Raw genomic sequence first — 26,818 nt, 5'->3', positions numbered from 1 at the left:
AAGGGAGAAGCAGGGAAAATGAAAGCTGAGGGGCAGGTAGGAGAGTGAGCAAGCAGTTTGGTTGTCCTAGGACCAGTTGCCATGGTAACCTTGCAATAAACTCTCTTCCTACATTAAAAACAAAACAAAAACGAAGTGTTTTGATTTCTTTTTTTAAAATTTCCTTCTTTATTTATATATTTATTTGACAATTAAATATATATATTTATATTAAATTATTGTAAAAAGGGTCAAGAAAGAATGAATTCTCATCGCCATCTTTCAGGGAGCACCAGCTCTGGGCCAACCTCTGTTCCAAAGGCTTTCGTGGATCATCCTGTTTAATCCCCTTAAGGATCCTATGAAAGTGAAAAGTGAAAGTGTTAGTCACTCAATCATGTCTGACTCTTTGCCACCCCATGGAGTGTAGCCTGCCAGGTTCCTCTGTCCATGGGATTTCCCAGGCAAGAATACTGGAGTGGATTGCCATTCCCTTCTCCAGGGGGTCTTTCCAACCCAGGGATCAAACCTGGCTCTCCCAAGTTGCAGGCAGATTCTTTAACATCTGGGCCACCAGGGAAGCCCAAGGATCCTATGAGTAGGGTTAATGGTTATGTGCATTACACAGAGAAACCCAGGAAACTTCCCAGAGTCATAGCGGGGGCAGCAGCAGAAACCCAATGGCTGGGCCACAGTGCCTGATTTATGTAGAGCTGGGGTGAGGGTTAGCAAGGATGATGAAGGGGAAGTGTGTTCGTGGTAGCTATGACATTCACCCATCCCAGCCTGTAGACCCAGTCAGGATCAAGGTCTTCTTCTGGAAGTGATGTCTATTCTCACTGCTGATCACACCCACACAGGAACCATATGCAAAAACACAGTTAATAGTAGGTGTCTGGTTATGGCTACAGAAACATCTGTAAGAGCGAGGCCGGACCCCATCAATGAGGGCTGTGGACCCTAAAGGATGCCAGCACTTCGCAGCCGAGGCCTGTGTATCCTTACTGAAGCCGATTCCCAATGAGTGAGGCCCGAAAACTCTGAGCGTGGCTTGCACCCCAAGAGTGAGTCCTGGTTCCACCGTGGGCGGCCAGAGGCTCTTGATCTATGTCTCTGCAGCCTGAACCCCATCTGTACACGGTGGAGGGCTGGAAGCGTCTACCCCTGAAGGAGATCGCGGATGTCCCTAACTGCTGTCTTGCCCCCTGTGAATATGGCCTTTGTGGGGGCTCATCACAGATGGTGATCCCAACCCCCAGAGTCTTCCTTTGCTTGAGCTCGTCTAGAGCTGGATCCCTTCAGACCCCAGCAACTGAGACCCAGGCAGCAGCCCCAGCGTTGCCATGGTGACGCGGCCCAGCTGGGAGCCGGGGCGAGCCTGTGTGCGCACGCGCAGGGCCGAGCAGCCGCCTCCGCGCAGAACTGCAGAGACTGAGAGAAGGGCGCATGGCCAGACGTGGCCCCGGAGCCGCGAGGAGGACGTGCCTCTCCCCGCTGCTCTAGGTGTCGACCGCGCCCCCCTCCCCACCAACTGGCCCGGGCGCCGCCGTGTCATTCCGCCTCGGTCAGGCACAAAGGGCGGAGCGGAGGGGCCGGTGGCATCCCTGGATTTGCCACGCAAACTCCCTGTGGGTGCTAGGACCCCCATGAGGAGGGGGTCTCGGGAATGGCCGCTGGGTCAGTCGCCCGGGAGCAGCAGGAGCCGGAACCTGGTCACGTTCATCTAAACCTGAACTCCAGGCCCTGCGGCGCTGTTCCAGGGTGGCATTTGCCCAGGGCCCCGCAGCCCACATGCACCTCGGGCTCCCTCCTGCTCCGCGATCAGCGCCAGAGGCGGCACCATGGCCACGGGCCCTCTGGGGGGACTGGTGCAGGGGGCTGGCCCTGGACGTGCACGGGGCCTCCCAGAGGACGTGGAGCCGGCGGCCATCCAAGCGGTCCTGCAGCCGGTCTTCCTGCCCCAGGGCACGTTCGGGCTGAGGAACGCCAGGGCCATGAGGGTCGAGAAGGCCAAAGCCACCGTGATGGAGTTTGTGGAGAACATTAATCACAGCGCCATCCCCGGTGAGATCCGGGCAGGGACGGCGTCTAGAGGGTTCTGTGCAAGGAAAGCGCGGAGGACACGACGGTCCTGAGGCAGATGAGACGGTCGCTGCTGGGTGAACTTCCTTCCCCCCGAGGCGGCAGTGGCCAGGGTCTCTGGGGACAGATCCACCCCTCCTGATTCGGAGACTCAGGCTCGGGGATCGGGGCCGACGGTCAGGGAGGCTGACCTCGCTCCTGATGCAGCCAAAAATGCTAGAACATCAGGTCATCGAGATCGCGGAAACAGAACCAGAGGCAGCAGGTGGACCCAGACGGGCAAGAAGAGGGACTATGGAGGGCGGCCGTCCACATCGGGGAAGCGAGAGTCGGAGGACTCTTCTGAGGAGAGCCTGGGGCTCCTGATCCAGGAGATGGACCGGGAGGACCTAAGCGGGGATGAGGGTCATAGCATGCTGCAGGCCACCGCGGAGGAGTTCCTTGGGTAGTGGGGCCTCCAGAGCCAAGGAAATGACGGGCAAGGTCCTCAGTGAGTTCTTGGCCTTGGCAACGGTGACGGACAAAGCCAAAAAAAAGGAGAAGGAGAAAGATTCCCCCTTCGGGCGGGGGTCGACTTATCAGCCATACTGGCAGTGGGAGACGCGTCTGGTGAGAAGACCGCGGACAGCGACGCCTCCCAAAGCGAGTCCCAGGAAAACGGAGATCAAGAAAAAGAGAGGGTGGACAATCCTGAGTTTGTAGCCCTTGTGGCTCATACAGACCCCTCTGCCCAGGACGAGGTGTTGAAAATGGCTTCTGTGATGGAGTCGCTGGGCTGAAGGACAAGGAAGACAAGAGGTCTTGTCTGTCATGGCCGAGGACACCTCCGGAACCGCGTGAAGGTGCAAGAGGCAGGCTTCCAGGTGGCCGCCGTCGTCCTGAGGAAGGCCAACGACAACACCTGCCGGAATGAATGTGTCTCCCCACCAAGACTGAGCCCCAGACCCCCTTCAAGGGCAAGAAGGCTCCCCGGGGCGCGCTGGGGAGCTGTGGGGGATGAGGAGGAAGATGGGCCGGGGTGGGGGGGTAGGGAGCTCCTGGAGCTCGCGGCGCTCCGGGCGACCTAGGACGTGGCTGAGGTGATGGAGGAAGAAAAGGAAAAGGCCTGGGAGGGCGGGAGGTTGAAATTGTCCAAAGGCCACCTGGGGGAGGTCTTGGCACTGCAGGCGGCCGGCGGGAACTGGTAGTCGGAGGAGGCGTCGGAGGATGCGGAGAGCGGAGTCCGAGTCCGAGGACCGGGCATCCAGGAAGCCCCTGGACCAAACGAGCCCGCACGGCCTGCAGGGCCCTGGGTTGGGCAGGCAGCGTCAGCTCCCGCCCCTTCTGGATGTATCGTCACTCAGTCGTGTCCGACTCTTTGTGACCCCATGGACTGTAGCCTACGAGGCTCCTCCATCCATGGGATTTTCCAGGCAAGAGTACTGGAGTGGGTTGCCATTTCCTTCTCCAGGGGATCTTCCCGACCCAGGGATTGAACACGGGTCTCCTGAATTGCAGGCGGACGCTTTACCCTCTAAGCCATCGGGGAAGCCCGCCCCTTCTGGGAACCCGCAAAACTCGAGAGGAGGCGAGCGGCGGCCGAGGCTGGAGGGGCGCCCTCCCGAGACGAAAACCCAGGAGGAGACGGCAGGAAGCAAGAGCAGGAAGGGGTGCGCGGGAGCCGGGACGCAGGCCGAGGCCGGCCCAGGGCTCAGCTGCCCGCCGGCTCCAAGTCGGCGCGTGGGAAGAAGACTGGTTGGGACAGGAGGCTGCACCCCATGTGCCGCTAGGGACGCTCCGAGGGGGCGAGGCTGCAGTTGCCCGTGGGGTCCCAACTCGGCGCTCCCTCCGCCCTCCCCGCCGCGGTGGCGGCTCTGGCCGAACCATGCATTCCCGGCTCAGTTGTGAGCGCCGCCCACCGCTCGCTCTCTGGTCCTTTCAGTCCCTCCTTTGCAGGTGGCGCGGGCGATCCTGATGCAAGAAGAATGTAATGTGTAATGAGCGCCCGCGGAGGCAGCAGCCCCAGGTGACGCGACGGTCTCAGGGCCCACCCAGAGGGCTTGGCTTTGCGTCTCCCGGCTTAGCACAGGGGCGAGTGTGTCCGCGGACACCGGGCACCGAGAGAGGCCAGCAGTGCCGGGGCTTGCTTTCTTGTCGTCCGTGGAAACCCCGATCCCTTCCAGACTCATGTTTCTGGCCAGCATCTGTGAGCCTCTGTTCCTCATTCCAATCTGATGGGGGCTGGCCTGTGTGATGGAGGTTCCAGCCGGGCAAGCGGAGTGTCAGGGTGCAGCTGAGCCAGAAGGCTGAACCTCCTGCTGGGGGAGGAGAGGATTCCAGGCAGAGAAGCCTGAGAGGCAGGGGTTGTGCTCCTGGGGGAGGGGAGAAAAGGTGGGGGAGGGGAAGGGAGGGGTGGGGACCAGGGCACCAGGAGCAGGGGAGGAGGGGAAGGGGGAGAGGGAAAGACACTGCCCATCTGAAGTGCAGCTGGAACAAACGCACCAGCTTCTCAGCGCCAAGGCCTCCTGCTGGTGTCCACAGGCTGAATCTGACACTCGACCTGCAGTGTTTTCAAACAATGGGACTTCTTAGCAACACTTTCAATTTGGGACAATTCACATACGGTGTGTTGGCTTTCCTCTGCAGTACCAAGCAGTGCACCTCCCACAGGTCTGTGGTTCCCCCTAGATGTCCCACCAGCTCTCCCCTACCCACCTCCCGTGGGGTGGCAGTCCCCTGGGCGCTGGAGGGAAGGGGTGAGGCGGGCGGATGCCCGGTGGAAGCGCCCTCAGGAGGCAGAACATCCCGTGCAAAAGCCCCAAGGCACTGTGGAGATTGGGGTTTATTCATGTGTAACCCTTGAGGGCTCGGGTGCCAGGATTTCCTGCTGGGCATAGAGGAGACCATGTCTCCAAACAGGCCACCTCCCTTCACAGGGTTGGCCGTTTAATTACATTCCACGTGACTGGAGTTGTGAACTCTGCTGAGGTCCCTGGGGTCGGAGCGCGCAGACATACCGGGAGCGTGTCCCCTTCCCGGTCCTGGGACCCCTAGGAGGAAGCTGTCCCGCCCCTCGGTCGGCTCAAAAGGAGAGAGGGGCGTCCTGAGATTCTCGGGAATGTCATCTGGTCCTGGAAAGGCCCGGAGGGAGAAGCCAGAAACCGATAAGTCTTTCCCACTGTTAAGTTCTCTAGGGTCTGGAGCCCACGAAGCCCCGCCTTCCTCATTGCAGGCTCCGCCCCGCTGAGAACTAGGCCTGCGGAGAAAACGTCAACCCAGGCGAGCGCTGTCGTGGCTTGTTTATCCACTAGGAGGCGCCCTAAGACCAATAGCTTAAATCACGAGCACAATGACCCTTCTTGGGGTCCACCGCCTTGAAGTTCCGCCTGTTTTCTCAACGTCAGGCAGCCCAAAACCGACTTTCCAGTAAAGCTGCAAAGTAAGGTCCTGAGACCAACTGCATCCACATCTCCTGGGAACGTCTTAGCAATGCATATTCTCAGGCCCACCCCAGACCTACAGAATGATGTCTAAGAAGTCCAGGCCAGGACTGCAGCCTGTCGGGAGGACCCAGCTGGACTTTAGCCCTACCTCCAAGAATTTCCCTTTATCCGGCTTCTATGGAGGCCGGGGCATGGTTATTTGCTGTCTGTTTTACCCCTGGGTTAGGGGGACACAGACAATACAGAGAGAAGTCCCCCAGCTCCCAGGGTGTGTAGCAACCCGATTATAAGCTCACTAATGGGCTGCCGTCTTTGGGGTCGCACAGTTGGACACCCCTGAAGCGACTTAGCAGCAGCAGCAGCAACTTGATACACTGCTCACTACCACACCACAATCCAGTTCTTTGGCCTGCTCCTATTGCAATGATTTTTCCCCAATGTATCCAGTGACCAAGCTGCCCCAGATTCTTGGGCCACACTGCCTGCTCTAGCAATTCACAGCTCTGATGTGAAGGGCCCCTGAACCCGCACTTTGGACATTTCCCAAATTATTCTTCTGTACGTGGAAACCAAGAAGGGATGAAGCATGTAAACTGCAGGACCTGGACCCACCAAGCCTGCAGAACCCAGGTGTGGGGGAATGGCAGGAAAAGTGACTTAAACACGGGTAGGCATCACGGACAGTGGGAGTAAAGGGGACACAAGGCTGTGACAAAATCACCCCGGAGCATTTTTCAGTTGCCAAGCCAGAGCCAAGAAGTAAGTTGGTAAATATTTTTATTTGCATGTTGACCTGCGCCCTCTTTTCCAGTTCCAGGAGGCAGTGAGTGAAAGTGTACGGGCAAAAGGGGGAAGAAAAAGGGGAAGAGGAAGGGATTTCTCCTTTGCCTCGCTCCCTTTTCCAGGCTGAGCACCTCGAGTTGCACTTGAGGAGGTTAAAATCATAGGGGATGCAACTCCATTGTATGGGTTTCTTTCATTACATTCCTTGGGTTACTATAAAGAGTCTGTATTTTTTTTTTTTTTTTTAAATCAATGCATAGGGAATTCCCCGGCAGTCCAGTGGTTAGGACTCAGCGCTTTCACCACTGGGGAGACCTGGGTTCAATCCCTGGTCAGGAAACTAAGATCCCACAAGCCATGTGGGAAAAAAGAAAAAGAAAGAAAAAAAAATCAATGCATAGAAAATACAATTTTAATAAGAAAGGGGCATTCGGTAGAGATGTGAGAGGCACTGCCAGGCCCTCACTCTACCTCCGTTTTCAAGTGTGGTGAGTTAGAGACATGCCGTGACTGACCCACACTGTGGAAGGTGCTGAGGTCCTCCGCGGCCCCCCTGCCCTCACCTCACAGCTGGTCCTCTTGCTCTCCATGCTCTGCCTCTGCTCTGGCCTCAGCCCGCAGGACCCTGAGGCTCCTGGCCTCGCCTGCCCTGGGGACTCTCTTGGGTAGTGTGGGCAACCGGGGAGTGTGCCAAAAGGCTCTCCGGCGCTTCCGAAACCATGAAAAGCGTCCGGGGGTCTGGAACCTCACTGTTTTGACCGGTTTCCGGGTCCGAGCTCCTGCAGTGGCCCCTGTGGCCCTTCCGGCAGCTGAGGATTCAGCCTCCTGGACAGCCGGGGTCTCTGCCCTCTGATTACAGACAGCTTCTGCCCTCTGGACCGATCCAGCTTCTTCTCCATCAGGTACGGCCTCTGCTGCCTGGACAACCGGGGCCTCTGGCCTCAGATCCTCTGCAGCTTCTGCCCTCGGGTCAGCCAGGGCCTCTGCCCCTTGGACAGGTATGGCCTCTGCTCCCTGGACAGCCAGGGCATCTGCTCTCTGATTATCCACAGCCTCTGCCTCCTGGACAGCTATGGGCCCTGCTCTCTGATTATCTACAGCCTCCCCGATCTGGTTACCTACAGCCTCCACCCTCTGATTATCTATGGCCTCCCCCCTCTGATTATCTATGGCCTCCCTCCTCTGATTATCTATGGCCTCCCTCCTCTGTTCATCTGCAGCCTCTCCCCCCTGAGCTCTTGATGCTGTTTCCTCCCTCCTGCGACGTCTGAAGGAAGCCCAGTTGATCTGGGGCCTCCATCGCCTTGGGGGGGTCTCAGGCACCCGCCCATCTCGTGCATTTCCCACGTTACACCCCAAGCTGGCGCTGCCTGGCACCGATGCACTGTCCCTCTCCACCCTGGTAGAGGCCTGCCTGGCCTCGCCCACCCCGGGGCTGGACTTCGGTGCCCAGCCCTTCACCCTCCGCTTCAGCTTCCCCCAGGACACCTGGCTGACACACTCCCGCCACCTGTCTGCTTTGGACTGCTGGGGCCCCGGGCTGTCGTCAAACATGGGCACGGGCAGGTTCACCCGGCGGCGGGGAGGCGGCGCGCTGGGTTTCTTCTCCCCTCGCCGGAGGAAGGCCTCCACCAGTTCCTCATCATCCTCGCTCTCCAGGTCGCTCCCGAGGAACTTGCTGCCCAGGTAACTGACGGGCATTTTGCGCACCTTTCTGCCACGGCCGGCGCCTTTGCGGCCCTTGTCAGCCTTGTTCCTGGAGGTCTCGAAATCGCTGAACTCGCTGTCACTGGCGTTACTGCTGTCATAAGTGCCCACGACCAGCCGGGGGGGTGGGGTCACCATCTGCTGGACTCTCCTCCTCACTCGGGGCTCCTTAGACTTTCTGGGGGGCTGGGGTGGATGCGGGGTGCTCTTCTCGATAATGCGGGCCACGTCCTCCAGGGTGCGGCCCTCTTCTTCCAGAAACTGGATCAGCCGTTCCCGAAATTCCGCCTCCTTGGTGGCCGGCTTGGAGATGACCCTCCAGACGCCTCCGGCCAGCCGGACCTCGCGGGGGATGAGCAGATAGTCCACGTCTTCCCCAATCTGTAGCATCCCCACCGTGGAGTCCTCCTCCCGGCGGAACACCTTGCCGATTTTCTTAAAGGTCCCCACGGGCTTCAAAGCTTCGACGAGGACGTCCAGATCCACGTCTTTGCAGACGTCCGGGACGCTCCAAAGGATGAGGCAGTCGGGGGACGGGAGGAAGCCCCAGGGGAACCAGCCCCCCACATGGCTTTTCTCGAGCGTCTTTAAGATCTCCAGGGTGAAATCTGGGCTGGGGGCAATGAGCCCAAACTACTCGCAGCCTCGAGTCTTGGGCGGGGAGAGGGGAGTAGGTTGCTCTCCCCGCAGCGCTGCCCAGAGAGTGCCCTCCCACTTTTCTCTGCAACAGTCCGGTCTCGATCCGCTCCCCGCGAAGGATTAGTGGGAATCAATTTCCAGGATGCTTACGTGAGCCGGCGTGAGGTCAGTTCTGAGGCTCCCAGCCCACTGCAAGCTGCAGACGTGGTGTCCCGGCTCCAACTGCGGGCGCACGGGCCGTCCGGTGGTTCTTCCTGTTCCACAGATTCGCCTGGAACTTGAGAGGACTTCGCAGACAAAGGCGGCTGAGCCTTGGCTATTCAATATGGCCGAGGCGCTCGGAGGCCGCGGCGCAGCTCCCCAGGAGGGTCTCCCACTCCTAGGCAGGCTGCCACCTCAGGCCAGGCTGACCTTGCCGCTCCTCCCGCCTCCCAGCCGAGGAACGCGCGCGCGGGCAGGAAGTTCCTCCTCGCCGGTCCCCAGGATGGGGCCCACCTTCCCCCTTCTCATCTTACACTCCGGGACTCGGGAAGACTGACAGGGGGGCTGTCCACTCCCTTCGGGACGCCCTCATTCCCCTCCCCCACAGGGGTGTGGCCGCGCCCCGGGCCTCTCTGAGGCCCCGTCTTCCTAGCCGATCGCCCCGCGCCGAAGCGAAGCCCACGTCAGCAGCTTTCCCCGGGAAAGGCGGCCGTTCCCAAACCTGCCATCCCAAACGTGCGGGTTCCAGCCAAGCCCGGAAGGTGGGCGTGCAAATGGGGCAGTCCCTCTGAAATCCGTTGGTACTGTGTATTACTATTTTAAAATCACGTGCCTTTTGGTATCAGCACTTCCTACCTATAGACCCAGACAGGTGGGTAGAGAACTTGGTACCAGCTCCAGGATGGAGCTTGGCACACAGTAGGTGCTCTAGAATACTTCTGAGTGAATGAATGAATGGTTGGATGGGATCACAGGCTTCACTGGACAAGAGACTGAGGAAACTCCCGGAGATAGTGAAGGACAGGGAAGCCTGGCTGTGCTGCAGTCCATGGGGTCGCAAAGAGTTGGACACGACTTAGCCACCAAACAGCAACCTGATCATCAGTAGAAACTCTGTTCTTTCAGTAAAATATTAGGCAGCTATGAAAAAAAAAAAGTAACTGAGGATGCTGCTGCTGCTGCTAAGTTGCTTCAGTCGTGTCCAACCCTGTGCGACCCCATAGACCGCAGCCCACCAGGCTCCCCTGTCCCTGGGATTCTCCAGGCAAGAACACTGGAGTGGGTTGCCATTTCCTTCTCCAATGCATGAAAGTGAAAAGTGAAAGTGAAGTCGCTCAGTCGTGTCCGACTCTTAGCGACCCCAGGGAATGCAGCCTACCAGGCTCCTCCATCCATGGGATTTTCCAGGCAAGAGCACTGGAGTGGGGTGCCATTGCCTTATAGTGAGTGGGTTGCCATTTCCTTCTCCTTATGGAGCACTGCTGCTAAGCTGCTAAATTGCTTCAGTCGTGTCCGACTCTGTAATACCCCGTAGACGGCAGCCCACCAGGCTCCCCTGTCCCTGGGATTCTCCAGGCAAGAACACTGAAGTGGGTTGCCATTTCCTTCTCCAATGCATGAAAGGGAGAAGTGAAAGTGAAGTCGCTCAGTCGTGTCCGATTCCTAGCGACCCCATGGACTGCAGCCCACCAGGCCCCTGCGTCCATGGGATTTTCCAGGCAAGAGTACTGGAGTGGTAGCTATGTATTAATACTAGACATCACTCTCTAATACAAATTAACTCATGAAATCTTCACCAAAGCATTATGAGACAGTTACTAGGATGCTCATTCCCATTTTATAGCTGAGGAAATAAAATCACTTGCTCAAGGTCACATGAGCAAGAAAGATGGGAACCTGGATTTGAATCTGAAATAGTCTGACGTGTGAGAGAGGGTGTGTGTTTGTGGGCATGTTCACATGCATAGGCCAAATGGCATAGACGGGAGCACGTTCTCTTTGGATGTATGACTGAGTGAGTGAAAGTCACTCAGTTGTGTCCGACTCTACAGTCCCTGGAATTCTCCAGGCCAGAATACTGGAGTGGGTAGCCATTCCCTTCTGCAGGGGATCTTCCAAACCCAGGGACTGAACCCAGGTCTCCCATATTGCAGGTGGATTCTTTACCAGCTTAGCCACGAGGGAAGCCCAAGAATATTGGAGTGGGTAGCCTATCCCTTCTCCTGCAGATCTTCCTGACCCAGGAAGTGAATCCGAGTCTCCTGCATTGCAGGCGGATTCCTTACCAATTGAGCTATCAGGGAAGCTTTGGATGTATAAATGTTGCCAACAGTGGCTGTGTATGGGGAGGGGGACGGGGGACCCCCAGAAGTGGCAGACACGTGTACTTTTCACTCTATATTCTGTTAGATGGCGTAGACTTTGTTTTAGCAATTGAAAATGTTCATTAAAATAAGCTACAAAATCCGACGCCTAATCTGCGAGGTCATTCTCACGTGGAAGGCTTGACTTCTCAGAGTTGGATTCTTAAACCTCAACCAGAGGTGTCCTAGAGATTTTTAGTTTCCAGCTTCCACAAAACAGCTTCTCTGGGAAGCCGATGTGGGGAATAAAGTCTAGGGAAGTAGTAAGCTGAGAAGTAATAAGCTGTGGCTCAGTGGTTAAAACTCTGTTTCCAATGCCGGGGGCACAAGTTCGATCCTTGGCTGGGGAAGTTCCACCTGCCCTGCAGGTCAGCCAAAATAAATAGTTACACTTTTGAGGATTTCAAGTTTTTTGTTTGTTTGTTTGTTTTTTAAGTTAAATTAAATAGAAGGTCCTCAGATGTGGCCACAGACCTATGGGGTCAGAATCCCTGGGACTTGGGGACCAGGATTTGCAAAGCTTTCCAGGTAACTTTGAGGCTCACAAAGCCCTATCACACGTGCCTCCTCACTGTTCGTTCAACAAACAGGCTCACTGCCACCTCAGGGCTTTGCACAAGCTGTTCCCCAAGTCCAGAGAGTTGTGTTTTCCCCTCCTCTTGGCAATCTCCCTCTGCTCAAAGGTCATCATTTTACAGAAGTCATACTGCACTGCCCTCCCCGTCAAACTATTGAGTGACCTCTACCCGCTTCTAGCCCAAGAATCTTTAACCTGTTCTGTGCCATGGACCCTTTTCAAGATACTGTTTCAGTGCGTAGGATTGCGACCATGAGATTACAAAAGAGAATGATTATAACGAAATAGAAGTGTTAAAGAAAAATCCCACCAACAACAAAATCTGTAAACTAACCACGTTAACATAAGATAAAAATGAACACGTGTAATTTTGTTTAAGTCACCACGTGTGATTTTATTTCACTCTTGAAGGAAGCACGCAGATGTTTAGGGGAAGTGGGAAGGGAGCGAAAAGAAAGGGAAGGGAGAGAGGGAAAGAAGGAAGAAAAATGCTTGAGGCGGGCGGCGGGGACGGTTAAGGTCTCAGCGAGGCTTTTGCACAGGTATTGGCTCCTTCCGGTTGTTTTTGTTTTTAGAGCCGGGTTGTTAGGCTTCGCTGGATTTTCTCCTCCTCCTGCTCACAAACTCCATCCCAGTCGCCGCCGGGCTCAGCCCCCGCCGGGCCTCCCTTTTGCACAATTTCTCGCCTCGCCTCCCAGCGGTCTCCATGGCAACGAGGTGCGCTCCTCCACTCCGGTCGGCTTTAGAGCCGACCTTAGGGAGGTGGGCGGAGGGAGGCGCGGGGCAGTCCCCCTTCTCAGCTTATTACTTCCCTAGACTTTATTCCCCACATCGGCTTCCCAGAGAAGCTGTTTTGTGGAAGCTGGAAACTAAAAATCTCTAGGACACCTCTGGTTGAGGTTTAAGAATCCAACTCTGAGAAGTCAAGCCTTCCACGTGAGAATGACCTCGCAGATTAGGCGTCGGATTTTGTAACCGGTAAAAATCGTGTGTGTGGTGGGGGAAGGGGTGGAGGATTATCCTAGAAATAAAACCCTCAAATGTTAAACATTCTTACAAAAATTGCCAACCCCTGAGCCTCCCGCTGTTGGGCCTTCATCTCTGGCAGGCGGGATTCTTCAGCCGCCCCAGAAAAAAAATGATAATTATAGCTCCCACTTGTATTCTTGTTTAAAAGAAATGAAAAAAATCCAAAGAGGATGGAGGAAGAAAACAAAACATGGCTCAGATTTCTCTACCCAGCTATACTTGGTTGCCACTTAAAAACAACGATAATAAAAGCGACACATTCAAGAAAACGCTGAAGTTATAGAAAGGTGTAAAATGAAAAATGCCTCCCTCTCCCATCCCCAAGCCTCCAGTCTGTCTCCACAAAGGAACCAGAGTTAAATGCCTCTGTACTTTTCCAGAAAAAAAAACAAAACAAAAAAAAACTTCTTGCATGGATAGAATTTATTTACCCCATGAGGATTTTCAATATCATGAATTATTTTCATCACATCACTTACTTCCTCCTGGTATCTTCTTATTCATTTATTTATTTATTTTTATTTTTATTTTTTTCTTATTCATTTATTTATTGTCTCACCCTATGAAAATACTGGGGATTCCCTGGTAACTCAGCTGGTAAAGAATCCACCTGCAATGCAGGAGACCCCAGTTTGATTCCTCAGTCGGGAAGATCCGATGGAGAAGGGATAGGCTACCGACTCCAATATTCTTGGCCCTCCCTGGTGACTCACATGGTAAAGAATCCACCTGCAAAGCAGGAGACCCAGTTTTGTTCCCTGGGTTGGGAAGACCCCCTGGAGAAGGGAACGGCTACCCACTCCAGTATTCTGAGAGAATTGTCAGTATTCTGGAGAATTCCATGGACTGTATGGATCGTGGGGTCACAAAGAGTCGGACACGGACTGAGTGACTTTCACTTTCACATGAGAATACTAGCCCCATGAGAGCAGGGATACTTGTCTGCTTTGTTCAGTGCTGAATTGACAGAATCCAGAACAGTCCTGATGGGAGCTCGAAATATTTGTTGAATGAGTGAGTGAGGGGATTGGGCTGGACCTAGTGCTATAAAACTTGCTTTTTTCACTTAATAGCATGTCTTGAACTCTTTACATATCAAGCAGATCAATCTCAATTTTTCTCAACGGCTTTCCCCTTTGTGTAAGCCTTCAAGCCTGGAATGTAACAATACTGATAATAATTCATTTTTTTCGAGCACCTATTTTGCCCCTGACCCTGTGTATTTTCTCTTTGAATCCTGCAACTGCTCCGGAACAGGTATTATTCCCATTTTCTAGATGAGGAAAACTGAGGCTAAAGGCAGTCACACAGCCAGAAAGTGGCAGAGCTTTCAATTACTCAGGTTTCTGAGGTTCTAGCCTCGTACTATTTTATTATTATTATTATTAGCCACACTGGGTCTTCATTGCAGTGTGTAGGCTTTCCTCTCTTGCTGTGGCCCATAGGCTTCTTGGTGCATGGGCTCTCTAGTTGTGGAGGGCAGGCTTAGTTGCCCCGCAGCATGTGGGATCTTAGTTCCCTGACCAGGGATCCAACCAGCGTCACCCGCATTGCAAGGTGGATTCTTAACCACTACACCACCAGGAAGTTCCCTGCCCTACACTCTTAAGCTCCTTTATTTGTCCTGTTGCCTGTGGAGGGTTGGGGGTGGGAGCAAGGTTGACAGGCAATCTCTGAAGACTTCTCTCCCAGGTGACATATGTAACCTTGGCACAGTCACTCAATTCAGTTCAGTCGCTCAGTCGTGTCTGACTCTTTGCGACCCCATGGACTGCAGCCCTGTCCATCACCACCTCCCAGAGCTTGCTCAAACTCATGTCCATTGAGTCAGTGATGCCATCCAACCATCTCATCCTCTGTCATCCCCTTCTCCTCCCACCTTCAATCTTTCCCAGCATCAGGGTCTTTTCCAATGAGTCAGTTCTTTGCATCAGGTGGCCAAAGTATTGTAGTCTCAGCTTCAGCATCAGTCCTTCCAACGAATATTCAGGACTGATTTCCTTTAGGATGGACTGGTTTGATCTCCTTGCTGTCCAAGGGACTCTTGCCACAGTTCCCATGGGAACACAGTCCAAGGGACTCTTGGCACAGTCACTAGATTTGTCCTAAATGCATGTACATAAGATCCCTGTCTAGAGTGAATAGGATATAAATTATCCACACTTTTGAACCAGATACCACTGGGTTAACTGACAGCACATAGTAGGTCTTCCACAAACACAGCAGGAAGTAGCCTTGTGGTCCACACTCTGCCCACATAATCGGGTCACTCCCACCTCCCACCCTCCCTAATCCCAAATCTAAAGGCTTTTGGTGAGTACAGAAGCAAAGTTGGCTGTTACAGCAACCATATATTTAAAGAAAGATTCATTCATTCATGTATTTCTCTAAAGTAGTGATTCTCAAATCGCTGGGGAGAGTTTTAGAAATCCCAGTTTCCTGAGTCTAACCTATTGGATCAGAAGGTCTTGAGGTGGGGGGTCGGGTACTGCATTAAAAAATCTCTCCAGGGATTTCCCTGGTGGTCCAGTGGCTGGCTTTGCATTCCCAATGCAGGGGACCTGTGTTTGATCCCTGGTTAGGGAACTAGATCCCACATGCTGCAACTAAGACCTGTCACAGTCAAATAAATAATATATATATATATATATATTTAAAATGTCTATTTTTTAAAGTCTTCCCAAATGACTCTGATAGAGGTGATGGCTGGTGGGGCTGGGCAGAGGTAGGAGAAACTGAATGTCCCCATAGGAACTTGACCGACTGGAAGTACCACAGTACCAGCGAAAAGCCAGACTGGAAATTAGGGTTTGTCCAATGTTAGCAATGGAGACAAGCCCTTTAGAGTGGTGGAGGTGGGGAGGCCTCTCAGGTTGAAAAATATCTACCCAAAGATTTTACACTCTAATCCCTGGAATTTGAAAATGTTGCTTTATTTGGAAAAAGGGTCTTTGCAGATGTCAGTAAAGATTTGAGATGAGATTGCCATGGATTATCTGGGTGGACTCTAACTGCGATCTGGAATGTCCTTATAAGAGAGAAGCAGGACTTCCCTAGAGGTTCAGTGGTTAAGAATCTGCCTGCCAGTGCAGGGGACATGGGTTCGATCCCAGGAAGATTCCACATGCCACGGGGCAACTAAGCCCATGCATCAGGACTCCTGAGCCCATGTACTACATACGGCTACTGAAGCCTGCACACCTACAGGCCATGCTCGGAAACGAGAAGCCATCGAAACGAGAAGCCCGAGCACCGCAACTGGAGAGTAGCCCCTATTCGCTGCAGCTAGAGAAAGCCTGCGCACAGCAATGAATACCTAGCACAGCCAAAAAAAAAAAAAAGAAGCAAAGGACGATGATGCAGACATAGAAAAGAGGTACAGAATCAGAGGAGGCAATGTGAAGATGGAGGCAGAGACCAGAGTGATGGGGCCCCAGCCCAGGAACACCTAGAATCACCAGAAGCTGGAAGTAAGGAAGCCTCCTTCGTAGAGTGTCTGGAGAGTGCACAGCTTTGCAGATACCTTGATTTTGGACTTCTGGCTAGCAGGACTGTGAGAGAATAAATCACAGTTGTTCTGAGCCAGCTGGTCTGTGGTCATTTTTTACAGCAGCCACAGGATAGGAACCCAGACCCCCTAGTGTAGCTACTAATTCCTCAGACTCCAATGGAGAAAACTTAACTTAAAACCTTCAACTTTTATTCCTTGACCTTGTCTCTGCAGAATAATTATTGCTGAAGTGAAAGAATTCTTGTGCTGTGTCCTGATCCCCAGCAGGCTGTTTTCAGTGATGGGAACCTTGGAAATGTTTTAAAATGCCTTCTGTCCCGGCATGCAGAATTTCTGTCTGCTGCCTGCCCCTGGTTGCCAGCCTCATACCAGGGCAATCCAGTGGTTAGACCTCCCTTCTCTCAGGAGTCAATTAAACCTTTGGTGTTTGTATATCTTTCATTGAACTTTCTTGCAAAGTTGTCTCCCCCTTACTGACCACTTGATCTTACAGACAACATCTTTTTGAGTCTTCATGACCACCCTCAGCAACAGGTACTATTATCATCAACCCATTTCACAGATGGGAAAAATTGAGGCATGGAAATGAAGTACTTTATTCATGCAGCCCACCTCCAGACCACCCCACTGTTTATTTCATTGTCAGCTTTACTGAAAGTATACTTTACATCTTACACAACATATTCTTTTAAAAATGTCCCCTGTGTAAGTTTTACTCATGATCACCACCATAAAGATACAGAACCAAAAAAAACCAACCCCCCAAAAATATATAGAACCCCCAAAACTTCACTTGCACTTTTTATGGCAGTCCCCTTTTGCCTACCCCCCGACCACTGATCTGATTTGTGTCCTTCAAGTGCTGCTTTTGCTAGAATTTTATATCAAAAGATTCATATAACACGTGCCCTTTTTGTCTGGCTTCTTTCACTTAACATCGTGATTTTGAGATTCATTTGTGTTGCTCTGTGTGTCTGTAGTTCATTTCTTTTTGTTAGTATGTGTGATTACTCCACAATTTATCTGTTCATTGGCAATGGAGATCTGGGTCCTAGCAGTTTTATGATTAAAGTGTGTTAGTCTCTCAGTTGTGTCTGACTCTTTGTGACCCCCTGGAAGACTGTAGCCCACCAGGCTCCTCTGTCCATGAGATTCTCCAGGCAGGCATACTGGAGTGGGTGGCCATTTCCTACTCCAGGGTTTATGATTAAAGCTGCTATGACTATTTCAGAGCCTCTGTTTTTCACTGCAGGTTGTATAATCTCTGGTTGCAAAGAATCTGTAGCATGGGTACCAATAGCCCCACTTCACAGATGAAGAAACTGAGGCCAGAGCAGTGAAGTCAGCTCCCTGGAGGCACATAGCTAAACAGGGGGCAGAGTCAAGAGTTGAACCCAGGCCTGTGTAGCTCCAAATCCTTTGCCTCTCCCTCTGTTGTGTGCTCTGTTGATGCCAGCCACAGTTGGGTACTATCTCTTGAAGGTCAGAACCTTGGTGGATTCACCAACCTGCCCCTTGGCATCCCACATTCCAAAGCAGCCTTTTGTCAGCACACAGAGAACATATTGTCTCCTGAAGGAGCTTGGTACATATTTGTCAAGTTCCGGAACCGGAGATCTAACACCAGCTTGACGTGTTCTTTGTCAACGCAAAACGCCAGTTGACACTGGGCCCAGGATCCCAGTGGCCCACACTGAACAGCTTCCCCCTGTGGGTCACTGCTAAATCATTTACACATCTGAACAAATTTACTCCTCCCATAAACCTGGTGAAATAGGTTACTATTATCCCCATTTTACAGATAAGCAAGCCGAGTCACCGGGGGTTAAGTGGCTTGCCCAGGCTCACGCTCTGCGAAGTGGAGGAGCCAGGACTTGAACTGAGGCCATCTGTTCAACACTCCTCCTCACCTCCAAACCTCCACACACCAGACATGCTCCTTTAACTGGCAGGCAGCCTAGTGAGGAAACCAGTTAGAGGAATTTCAGAGTTAGCTCCACTATGCACTTGCAGAGATATTTATCTGTGTTGTGCCAAGGTTTTGGATCAGGAGATATGGACCTGTAAGTCCCATAGCTCATGGGATGGGAGGATACAGTGAATTAGTGAGGATGAAGGACTGCCCAGTGCCTGCAACACAGGATAGCTGTTACTGTTTTTATTCAAGAGAAACTTTTTCACCTTTCCCATCAGCCACTGGAAGCCCGTGAGACAGGAGAAAGCTGTGTGTTTTGTGTTCTGTTGCCCATGAGATCTGATAACACCCCTTTTCAAAAACAGTGTGGGGGCTTCCTTGGAGGCTCAGTGGTAAAGAATCCACCTGCCAATGCAGGAGACACAGGTTCGATCCCTGGTCCGGCAAGGTTCCACATCCCAGGAGCAGCTAAGCGCCCGCACCACAACTGTAGAGCCTGTGCTGTAGGTCCCAGGAGCTGAAACTGCTGAGCCCACGTGCCGTACGGCCTGTGCTCCGCAACAAGAGAAGCTCCACAATGAGAAGCCAACACACCGCAACTAGAGAGCAGCCCCTGCTAGGGAAAAGCCCGCACAGCAACGAGGACTCAGCACAGCCAGAAATAAATAAAACATTATTTTTAAGATAAAAACAATGCAGCCCTGGAAAACTTCGGGCACCCCACAGAAGCGGTTTTCAAAGCACTTTTTTTAGCAGTCAGATTGCTTCTCCAAACTAAATCTACCTTGGATCCCCCCAACACATCGAAGAATGGGCAATGATTGCACTTGATGTTCATTCTCAGTCTCTAAGTCATGCCTGACTGTAACCCCATGGACTGTAGCCCACTAGGCTCCTCTGTCCATGGGATTTCCCCCAGGCAAGAATACTGGAGTGGGTTGCCATTTTCTTCTCCAGGGGATCTTCCCGACCCAGGGACCCACGTCTCTTTTGTCTCCTGCACAGGCAGGCAGATTCTTTACCACTGAGCCACCTGGGAAGCCATTTATTTTATAAGTTCATATTTGTATGATATAGCATCAACTACAAAGAACAGTGATTTTTAATTGAACCCACGTTTTCAAAACAGGGGTTTACAGAGGCCAGTTGCAACCTTCCATCAGCTAGCACATCCAGTTTACTTAGGGTCTGCAGTGTGTCAGCCGTGTCTGGACCCACACTGATAAGTAGCTTCAAGTGGCAACTGTTTTATGCAACAGTTTGCATTACAATCTCAGGATACTCTTCAATTGGTCTAGAGAAACTCGAAAGAGAAGTGGTAGGAGTTTGGGGTTTTATGAGCAGCCTTGAACAATCATTCATGTTGTGTCTACAAACATGAATGTTGTCTGGGAAACACCGCAAGGCCACAAGAAGCACAAATGCAGTCTTAATACAGCAATATGATGAGAAGAAATGTCACACTGGCCTTTGTTGCTGTACAATGAATGTGTCTTGATGGGAGAATAACATACGCCACAAATGAACGTGCCTGAGGGTTGTGCAGCCTTTATTCTGTAAACTCTGAGGGAGCAAGAGACAAAATAGTACAATATGCTGTGAGTGAGTATGCACAGGTTGGCAATTTACAAGGAATACAAAGATCAATTGTTGTTGTTCAATCAAGTCTTGTCGGACTCTTTGCAACGCTATGGGCTGCAGCATGTCAGGCTTTCCTGTCCTTCACCGTCTCCAGGAGTTTGCTCAAACTCATGTCCATTGACTAGGTGATTCCTTGGTGGCTCAGATAGTAAAGAATCTGCCTGCAATGCAGGAGACTTGGGTTCAGTTCCTGAGTCAGGAAGATCGCCTAGAGAAGGCAATGGCAACCTACTCCAGTATTCTGGCCTGGAGAATCCCATGGACAGAGGAATGGGTCACAGTCCATGGGGTGGCAAAGAGTCTGACACGACTGAGCAACAAAGATCAGTAGAGAGCTACAAACTTTTAGACCATGGACGCTCTTGCAAGTTGTTCAAATATACCTGTGAGGATGGCAGGAATGGCTTTATCCCAACCATTGCCCAAAACAAATGCTTCCGAGGCTGATGGTAGACAGCCAGCTTGCGGAACGGACAGAAATCAGAGTCTTGCAGGCTTTAGATCATATCAAAGGATGAACTCTGAAACTTCCTCTGTCTTGACAGCTGCTGCAAATGCAAGGTCTTAACAGGAGTTTCTGACTGCCTGAGGGTGGGTGGCTTGCCTGCATCCTGGCTGCCAAGGTCGGGGCATGGGGAAAGGACTTCCACCTCCTGGCTCTGGGAGGGGGGCAACATGGAGGTAGCCTTGCAGAAATAAGAAAGGGGATTGGATGCTGGAATTCACAGACATGACTGACACCCACCATCATAATACATTGAGTGGCAGGGGAGGGGGGCCGTCTCCACTATTACAGTTTGGCAGATAAGGATCTGAGTCTGTAAATTGCATTTAAAAAATTATTTGTGGCTGTGCGGAGCCTTCGTTGCTGTGTGGGCTTTCCTCTAGTTGTAGAGAGGGGGGCTACTCTCTAGCTGCAGTGTGCGGGCTTCTCATTATGGTGGCTTCTCTTGCTGTGGAGCGTGGGCTCTAGGGCACTCAGACTTCAGTAGTTGTGGCACACAGGCTCAGCAGTTGCAGGTCCTGGGCTCTAGAGCGCAGGCTCGCTCAATACTCTGGCCCAGAGCACACAGGCCCACCCAGCTGCTCTGCATGGCACGCGGGATCTTCCCGGACCAGGGATGGAACCTGTGTCTCCTGCACTGGCAGGCGGATTCTAACCCAGGTCTCCCGCATTGCAGGTGGACTCTTCACCAACTGAGCTATCAGAGAAGCTCAGTCCTTATAAAAGACAAAACAAAACAAAAAAATGGCTGTAGACTTTGCAATGGGCAGATTTCCAGAAGAGCCCAAAGCTGAAGGGGTCTGGGCCTCCTCTCCACAATACCCACCCAGCAAGAGGGTTAGTCTCCTGCCGCTATGAATGGCAAAGGGGATTGTGGCCTTGCTCTCGAGCACGAATCTCTCTAAAACATTCTTCCTGCTTGGCTATTCCTCAACTCTGGTAAAAGTTGTGCAAAACCCTGGAATTCCGGACCCTATTTCCTCTTCCACTTCTTGAAAACACCTGTTTACGCAGGCGCCAGAAGCAGCCCACAGTCTCCATAGCAACCCTCTGATCAGCAGCTAGGCTCCAACTGCGACTGCGCAGCTGGTACCCGGGCATCTCCGGGTTGTTACACTCTTTGGGACTCATCCTCACTCAGAAGTTACCCTCACCCCACTCAAATAATACCCACATGCGTATTCAGGTATCACTCCCACAGCTATTCCCTTTTCCAGATCTTTCAGACCCAGGGAATGAACTCAGGTCTCCTACATTTGCAGGCAGATTCTTTACCTTCTGAGCCACCAGGGAAGCCCCAAATATTGGGTACAACTACTCAAATATTACCTATTCGAGTTTATGTACTCACTCATACTCGAGATGCTACCCACACACTCAAAGGACCCATGCTCACTCATATGTATTTAACTATTCAAACAACTCAGACGTTACCCACATGTACTCAAATATTTAATATGCATGCTGTGAGGGCAAGGTTTGGGTCTCTTTTGTTCCCTGATGTATCCACAATGCCTGGAATAGTGCCTGGTGATGCTTTCAAACTGCAGTGCTGGAGAAGACTTGAGAGTCCATTGGACAGCAAGAATTTCAAACCAGTCAATCCTAAAGGAAATCAACCCTGAATATCCATTGGAAGGACTGATGCTGAAGCTGAAGCTCCAATACTTTGGCCACCTGATGCGAAGAGTCGACTCACTAGAAAAGACCCTGATGCTGGGAAGGATTGAGGGCAGGAGGAGAAGGGGACGACAGAGGATGAGATGGTTGGATGGCATCACCGACTCAATGGACATGAGTTTAAGCAAACTCTGGGAGATAGCAAAGGACAGGGAAGCCTCGTGTACTGCCGTCCAGGGGGTTGCAAAGAGTCTGACATGACTTAGAGACTGAACAATAACAACACCGTAGGTGTCGGAAACATTTGTTGAGTTAATGAATGATTCATACTCAACCAGATACTATCCACATCTGTTCGCATGGTACCCACACCCACTCAGATGTTCCCAAGTAACTCAAACATTAACCACTCACTAGGAGGGGTGTGAAGGTAGAACCTTGTGTTGGGTACGCTCAGTTCTGTATCCCCAGCTCCTGGAACAGTTCCTGGGGCATGGTAGGTGTGCCATACACACCTGTAGAGTGAATGAATGAATGGACCAGTGATCCCCACTCAGCTAGATGTTAACCGCACCCACTCAGATGTCACCCACTAGTTCACTCAGATAAAAATACCCATCTTCACTCACACTAGTCAGATGCTACCCATTCTTACTCAAAAGTTACCCACTCTCTTGAATGTTACCCATCCTCACCGCATCATCCACACTACTCACATTCCCCAAATTTACTTAGAGGGTACCCACCTTCCCAAGTCGCTCGGAGAAGGCGATGGCACCCCACTCCAGTGCTCTTGCCTGGAAAGTCCCATGGACGTAGGGGCCTGGTAGGTTGCAGTCCATGGGGTCGCTAGGAGTCGGACACGACTGAGCGACTTCACTTTCATTTCTCACTTTCATGCATTGGAGAAGGAAATGGCAACCCACTCCAGTGTTCTTGCCTGGAGAATCCCGGGGATGGGGGAGCCTGGTGGGCTGCTGTCTCTGGGGTCGCACAGAGTTGGACACGACTGAAGTGACTTAGCAGCAACCTTCCCAAGTCGCTACCTGCACCCACTCAGCTGACACCCAACCTCACTCAGCCGCCCCCAACGCCCACCCGAGGTCACCTCACCACTCCTTGTCAGATGCGTGGTGCTGTCGATTTTTCTTGTGCTTCCCCTTGCCTTTCTTGCCATCTCCAGCCTTGCTCTCCTTCTCTGGGGAGTCCAGAGGTGGCACTTCGACCACTCAGTTGGTGGTCCCAGCCCCCGGCTTCTTCCCTGGCCCCTACACATAGCACTTCCTGGCAGGAAGCTCTTTGGGGCCCATCACTGTTGGACGCAGTTCCTGTCTCAGGATCCCGGACACATCCTCTACCGTCCCCGCCTCGCTCTGCAGGAAGAGGGTCGGCTTGGTCAGGAACTGCTTCCGAGGCATGTAGACCAAGCTCCACGTTCTGCCGTTGCTCTTGATTTCCCCGGGGATCACGGCGTAATTGATGCCCTCAGCCAGCCTAAAGGTGGCTGCCACAAAGGCCTTTCCAGCCACTTCAAAGTTTTAGGGTGGGGGCAGGGGGCTTATGATCTCTTCAAACTTCTCATGATTGCAGTCTTCCGGGATACCTCGGATCATCAGGAACTTGTAACTGTTCACCTCAAGGGCCTGGCACCCATGCTGCAACAGTGCAATGTCCTTGCCCCCAAACAGCATCTTGCCCAGCTCTCCAAGTCTGCTGGTGCACACCTGAGCTGCCTCGGGGATCAAAAAATTATCCATGATGCCATGCTCAAAGGTGAAGGGAGAGGCCTCAGAGGGCCCAGTTTGTCCACTTTGGTCAAAGATGCCCTTGGCCCGGCCCACAGGGCTGCAGGTGTCCAGCCTTCTATAATCTTCCTCCGAGGAGGTGCTTGGGAATTCCTTAGGGACTTAAACAGTATGAAGCAGGGGGTGGGTGTCTGCCAGCGGTCTGGGGGATCCTGAGTCCTAGGCCAGGCTGCACCATGGAGGGTCTGAAGATGCTGCTCCCTCGTTCTTGGCGGTGGTCTTCAAAGGTCTTGTAGGCTCTGGCACTCCTAGCAGATCTGGAACTGCTGAACGTTCCGGGGCTGCTGCCACTGGGGTATCGTGGGTGGGTGTCCAGCAGGCAGGAAGGCTCATGCTTTGCCACTGGCCCAAAGGCTGCCCTCACCTCCCTGTGGCCTGGCCGAGACATGAATGCGGCCGCTCGCTGCACTAGCTCCCGCAGTGACGTCACCGCCTCCTGCTCCGAGGCCTAGCAGTCTCCATGGCAACCGTCAGAGCATTGCCTCTGCCGTTCTTTCTGCCCAGTCACTTAGAAATCAGAGTCCGAGGGGCTCATTCAGGGATGAGGGGGTCAGCCACCTGCCTTCAGAAGTACACTCTTTTCTCCCTTGAGAAAATGACTGCTTCAAGGAGTCGTGGGACAGGGAATATACAAGATGATCTTGTAACATTTGGGGGTCAGAAAGTAAGGAAATACTAAAAAAATGATGAAAACAGGTGGAAGGGCACAGAGCCAGCTTGAAGCACTCCCACAGGGCTCCTACGGGTCAAATCTGCATGTTTTGAGCATCAAGGTTATAAACGAGGGCAACAGATCATAGTCCCTTGAATAAAATAGGGATCCACGAATCTATGTGGCTATAAATAAATGGATAAATGGAAAATTTGGTGGAAGAATGTGGGCTCTTACTTTTTCTTGTACAAAACATGAATCAAGAAGAACAAAAATATCTGCCCCCCGCCCCGCCCCTCCTGGACCACAGTGGCATGTGCGATCTTCCCGGACTGGGGATTGAACTTATGCTGGGTGCCACCGGAACACAGAGTCTTAACCACTGGGCCACCAGGAAGTCCAGGAACAAGTGTGTTCAACTAAAAAGATCCTGCATGTCACAGTGAAGATCTCTCATTTGCAACGACGATCCTGCCGGCCCCAACTAAGACTCAATGCAGCCAAATAATTAAATAATTTTTTTTTTAAAAAGAAGTATTCTAAGTGTTCTCAACACAAGGAGAGAATTTTTTTTTCTTTTTCTTTTCCTTCTTTTCTTTTTATTGAGACAAGGTGGATAGTGGCTGAAATTACTGTGGTAATCATTTCACAATACAGGTAAGTCAAACCCATATGCTGTACACCTTAAACTTATTCAGTGTGTGTCAGTCACTCAGTCGTATCCGACTCTTTGTGACCCTGTAGACTGTAGCCCACCAGGCTCCTCTGTCCATGGGATTCTCCAGGCAAGAATACTGGAGTGGGTTGCCATGCCATCCTCCAGGGGGTCTTCCCAACCCGGGGATCAAACCCAGGTCTCCCAATTGGAGGCAGATTCTTTGCCATATGAGGGAAAGAATCTCAGGGAAAGAACCCCTTGCCACAAGGGAAGTCCAAAATTTATACAGTGATGTATGTCAATTATTTTTCAATAAGACTGAGGGAAAAAGAGACTTGTAATAAAGATATTTCTAACAAACTCCTGGCAAAAAACTTGTTTTTGCATGAATTTATGAATCCTTGGGGCACCATTGCATACCCTGGGTTTACGCACATTCCAAGTTGAGAGGGAGGGGACCAAATGGTTCGGTTATTGGGTCCACCAATATTGCCTGAGAAGTCTCCCTGTTCCTGGCTCCAGAGGACGTGTTGGGCATATTTGAGTGAATGAAACAAGCTCTGCTTTTAGGCTTAATCCAGTGGTTATGACTGGCCAGGCCAGCCTGTTTACAGCCAGAGAGAGAAACACTATAATTATCACGACTATAATATTCTGATCCTTGGTGTGGGGTGTAGAATACAGAGTATAATAATTGGGACATGTTTTGCTGAGGTTTAAAGAAAAAACTAAATAAAATATTCTGGGGAAATTTGAGCAACGGATCCTATCTGGACTCACCCGGAAGGCTTCCTGGAGGAGGTGACACTGGAAGGGATCTTGAAGGACACATATAATAACCACAACAACAGTATTGTTTTTACAATGTGTCATCACTGCAACTTACATAGGGTATGCTGCATGCCAGACAACATTCTAAGCCCTGCACCTGTCATTTAATTTTTTTTAACCACTTTTTAAAAAATTCAAATACAGTTTATTTACAATATTGTGTATGGTATAGCCATAAAATGGAATATTATTCAGCCAAAGGAAGGAATGGAATTCTGATACATGCTTTAACATTGATAAGCCTTGAAGACAGTATGCTAAGGCAAAGAAGCCAGACACAAAACACCACATGTATATGATTCCATTTATATAAAGTCCAGGACTTCCCTGGTGGTCCAGTGGTTAAGACTCTGTGCTCCCAATGTGGGGTCATGGGTTCAGTCCTTGGTCAGAGAAGATCCTGCATGCCATGCAGTAAAAAAAAAAAAAAAAAAAATCTCCAAAATAAGTAAAGCTGTAGAGATATAAAATTGATTAGCAGGTGCCAGGAATTGAGGGAGGGGGGAATGAGGAGTGACTGCTTAATCAGTATCAGATTTCCTTTGGGGGTGATGACAATTCTTGGACTAGATAGAGGTGATGTTTGCACAACATTGTGACGGTACCAAATGCCACTCATGTGCACTTTAAAATGGTTACTTTTAAGGCTTCCCTAGTAGCTCAGTGGTGGAGAGTCCTCCTGCCAGTGCAGGAGAAGCAGGTTTGATCCCTGGTCCAGGAGGATCCCACATGCTGCAAAGCAACTAAGCCTATGCACCACAACCACTAGGCCTGTGCTCTGGAGCCCAGAACCGCAACTACGGGCCCATGCACCACAACTGCTGAAGCCCTAGAGCCCCTGCTCTGCAACGAGAGAAGCAACTGCAATAAGAAACCCACACACCACATGAAGAACAGTCCTGCTCGCTGTGACTAGAGAGAAGTCCTGGCAGCAACGAAGACTCAGCACAGCCAAAAATAAATAAAGTATTTTAAAAATAAATAGAAGTCATACATGCTTAACAATGAAAGTGAAAGGGCTTCTCTGGTGGCTCAGATGATAAAGTATTCGCCTGCAATGCAGGAGACCCAGGTTCGATCCCTGGGTCGGGAAGATCCCCTGGAGAAGGGAATGGCA

General features: G+C 51.7%; 3 protein-coding genes and 1 long non-coding RNA gene across 4 annotated transcripts; 2 read left to right on the top strand and 2 right to left on the bottom strand.

Moving 5' to 3' along the window:
* The first annotated feature begins 1,272 nt into the window (after window positions 1-1,272).
* PNMA8B (PNMA family member 8B) lies at window positions 1,273-6,147 on the top strand. The gene is given in 11 exon segments (XM_024979172.2): window positions 1,273-2,046; window positions 2,049-2,155; window positions 2,157-2,552; window positions 2,554-2,623; window positions 2,626-2,851; window positions 2,853-2,890; window positions 2,893-3,277; window positions 3,279-3,318; window positions 3,320-3,367; window positions 3,370-3,742; window positions 3,745-6,147. Coding segments are annotated over 11 exon segments (1,995 nt in total). The 5' UTR covers window positions 1,273-1,820; the 3' UTR covers window positions 3,831-6,147.
* A 348-nt stretch (window positions 6,148-6,495) lies between these two features.
* CCDC8 (coiled-coil domain containing 8) lies at window positions 6,496-9,133 on the bottom strand. Its single transcript, NM_001035485.2, is given in 1 exon segment — window positions 6,496-9,133. A coding segment is annotated over 1 exon segment (1,533 nt). The 5' UTR covers window positions 8,364-9,133; the 3' UTR covers window positions 6,496-6,830.
* Window positions 9,134-10,044: 911 nt separating this feature from the next.
* On the top strand, window positions 10,045-17,161 carry LOC132342868 (uncharacterized). Its single transcript, XR_009491440.1, has 2 exons — window positions 10,045-12,512; window positions 12,712-17,161. It is a non-coding gene; the product is annotated as an uncharacterized lncRNA (long non-coding RNA).
* Window positions 17,162-19,521: 2,360 nt separating this feature from the next.
* PNMA8C (PNMA family member 8C) lies at window positions 19,522-24,136 on the bottom strand. Its single transcript, XM_059877578.1, is given in 2 exon segments — window positions 19,522-20,851; window positions 22,502-24,136. A coding segment is annotated over 1 exon segment (648 nt). The 5' UTR covers window positions 23,513-24,136; the 3' UTR covers window positions 19,522-20,851; window positions 22,502-22,864.
* Window positions 24,137-26,818: the final 2,682 nt, after the last annotated feature.

The sequence above is a fragment of the Bos taurus genome, chromosome 18 (assembly GCF_002263795.3).
Source record: "Bos taurus isolate L1 Dominette 01449 registration number 42190680 breed Hereford chromosome 18, ARS-UCD2.0, whole genome shotgun sequence".
In the NCBI taxonomy this organism is placed as follows: Eukaryota; Metazoa; Chordata; class Mammalia; order Artiodactyla; family Bovidae; genus Bos; species Bos taurus.
The sequence above is the reverse complement of the archived record's forward strand: the minus strand, read 5'-3'. Positions and strand labels throughout refer to the sequence as shown.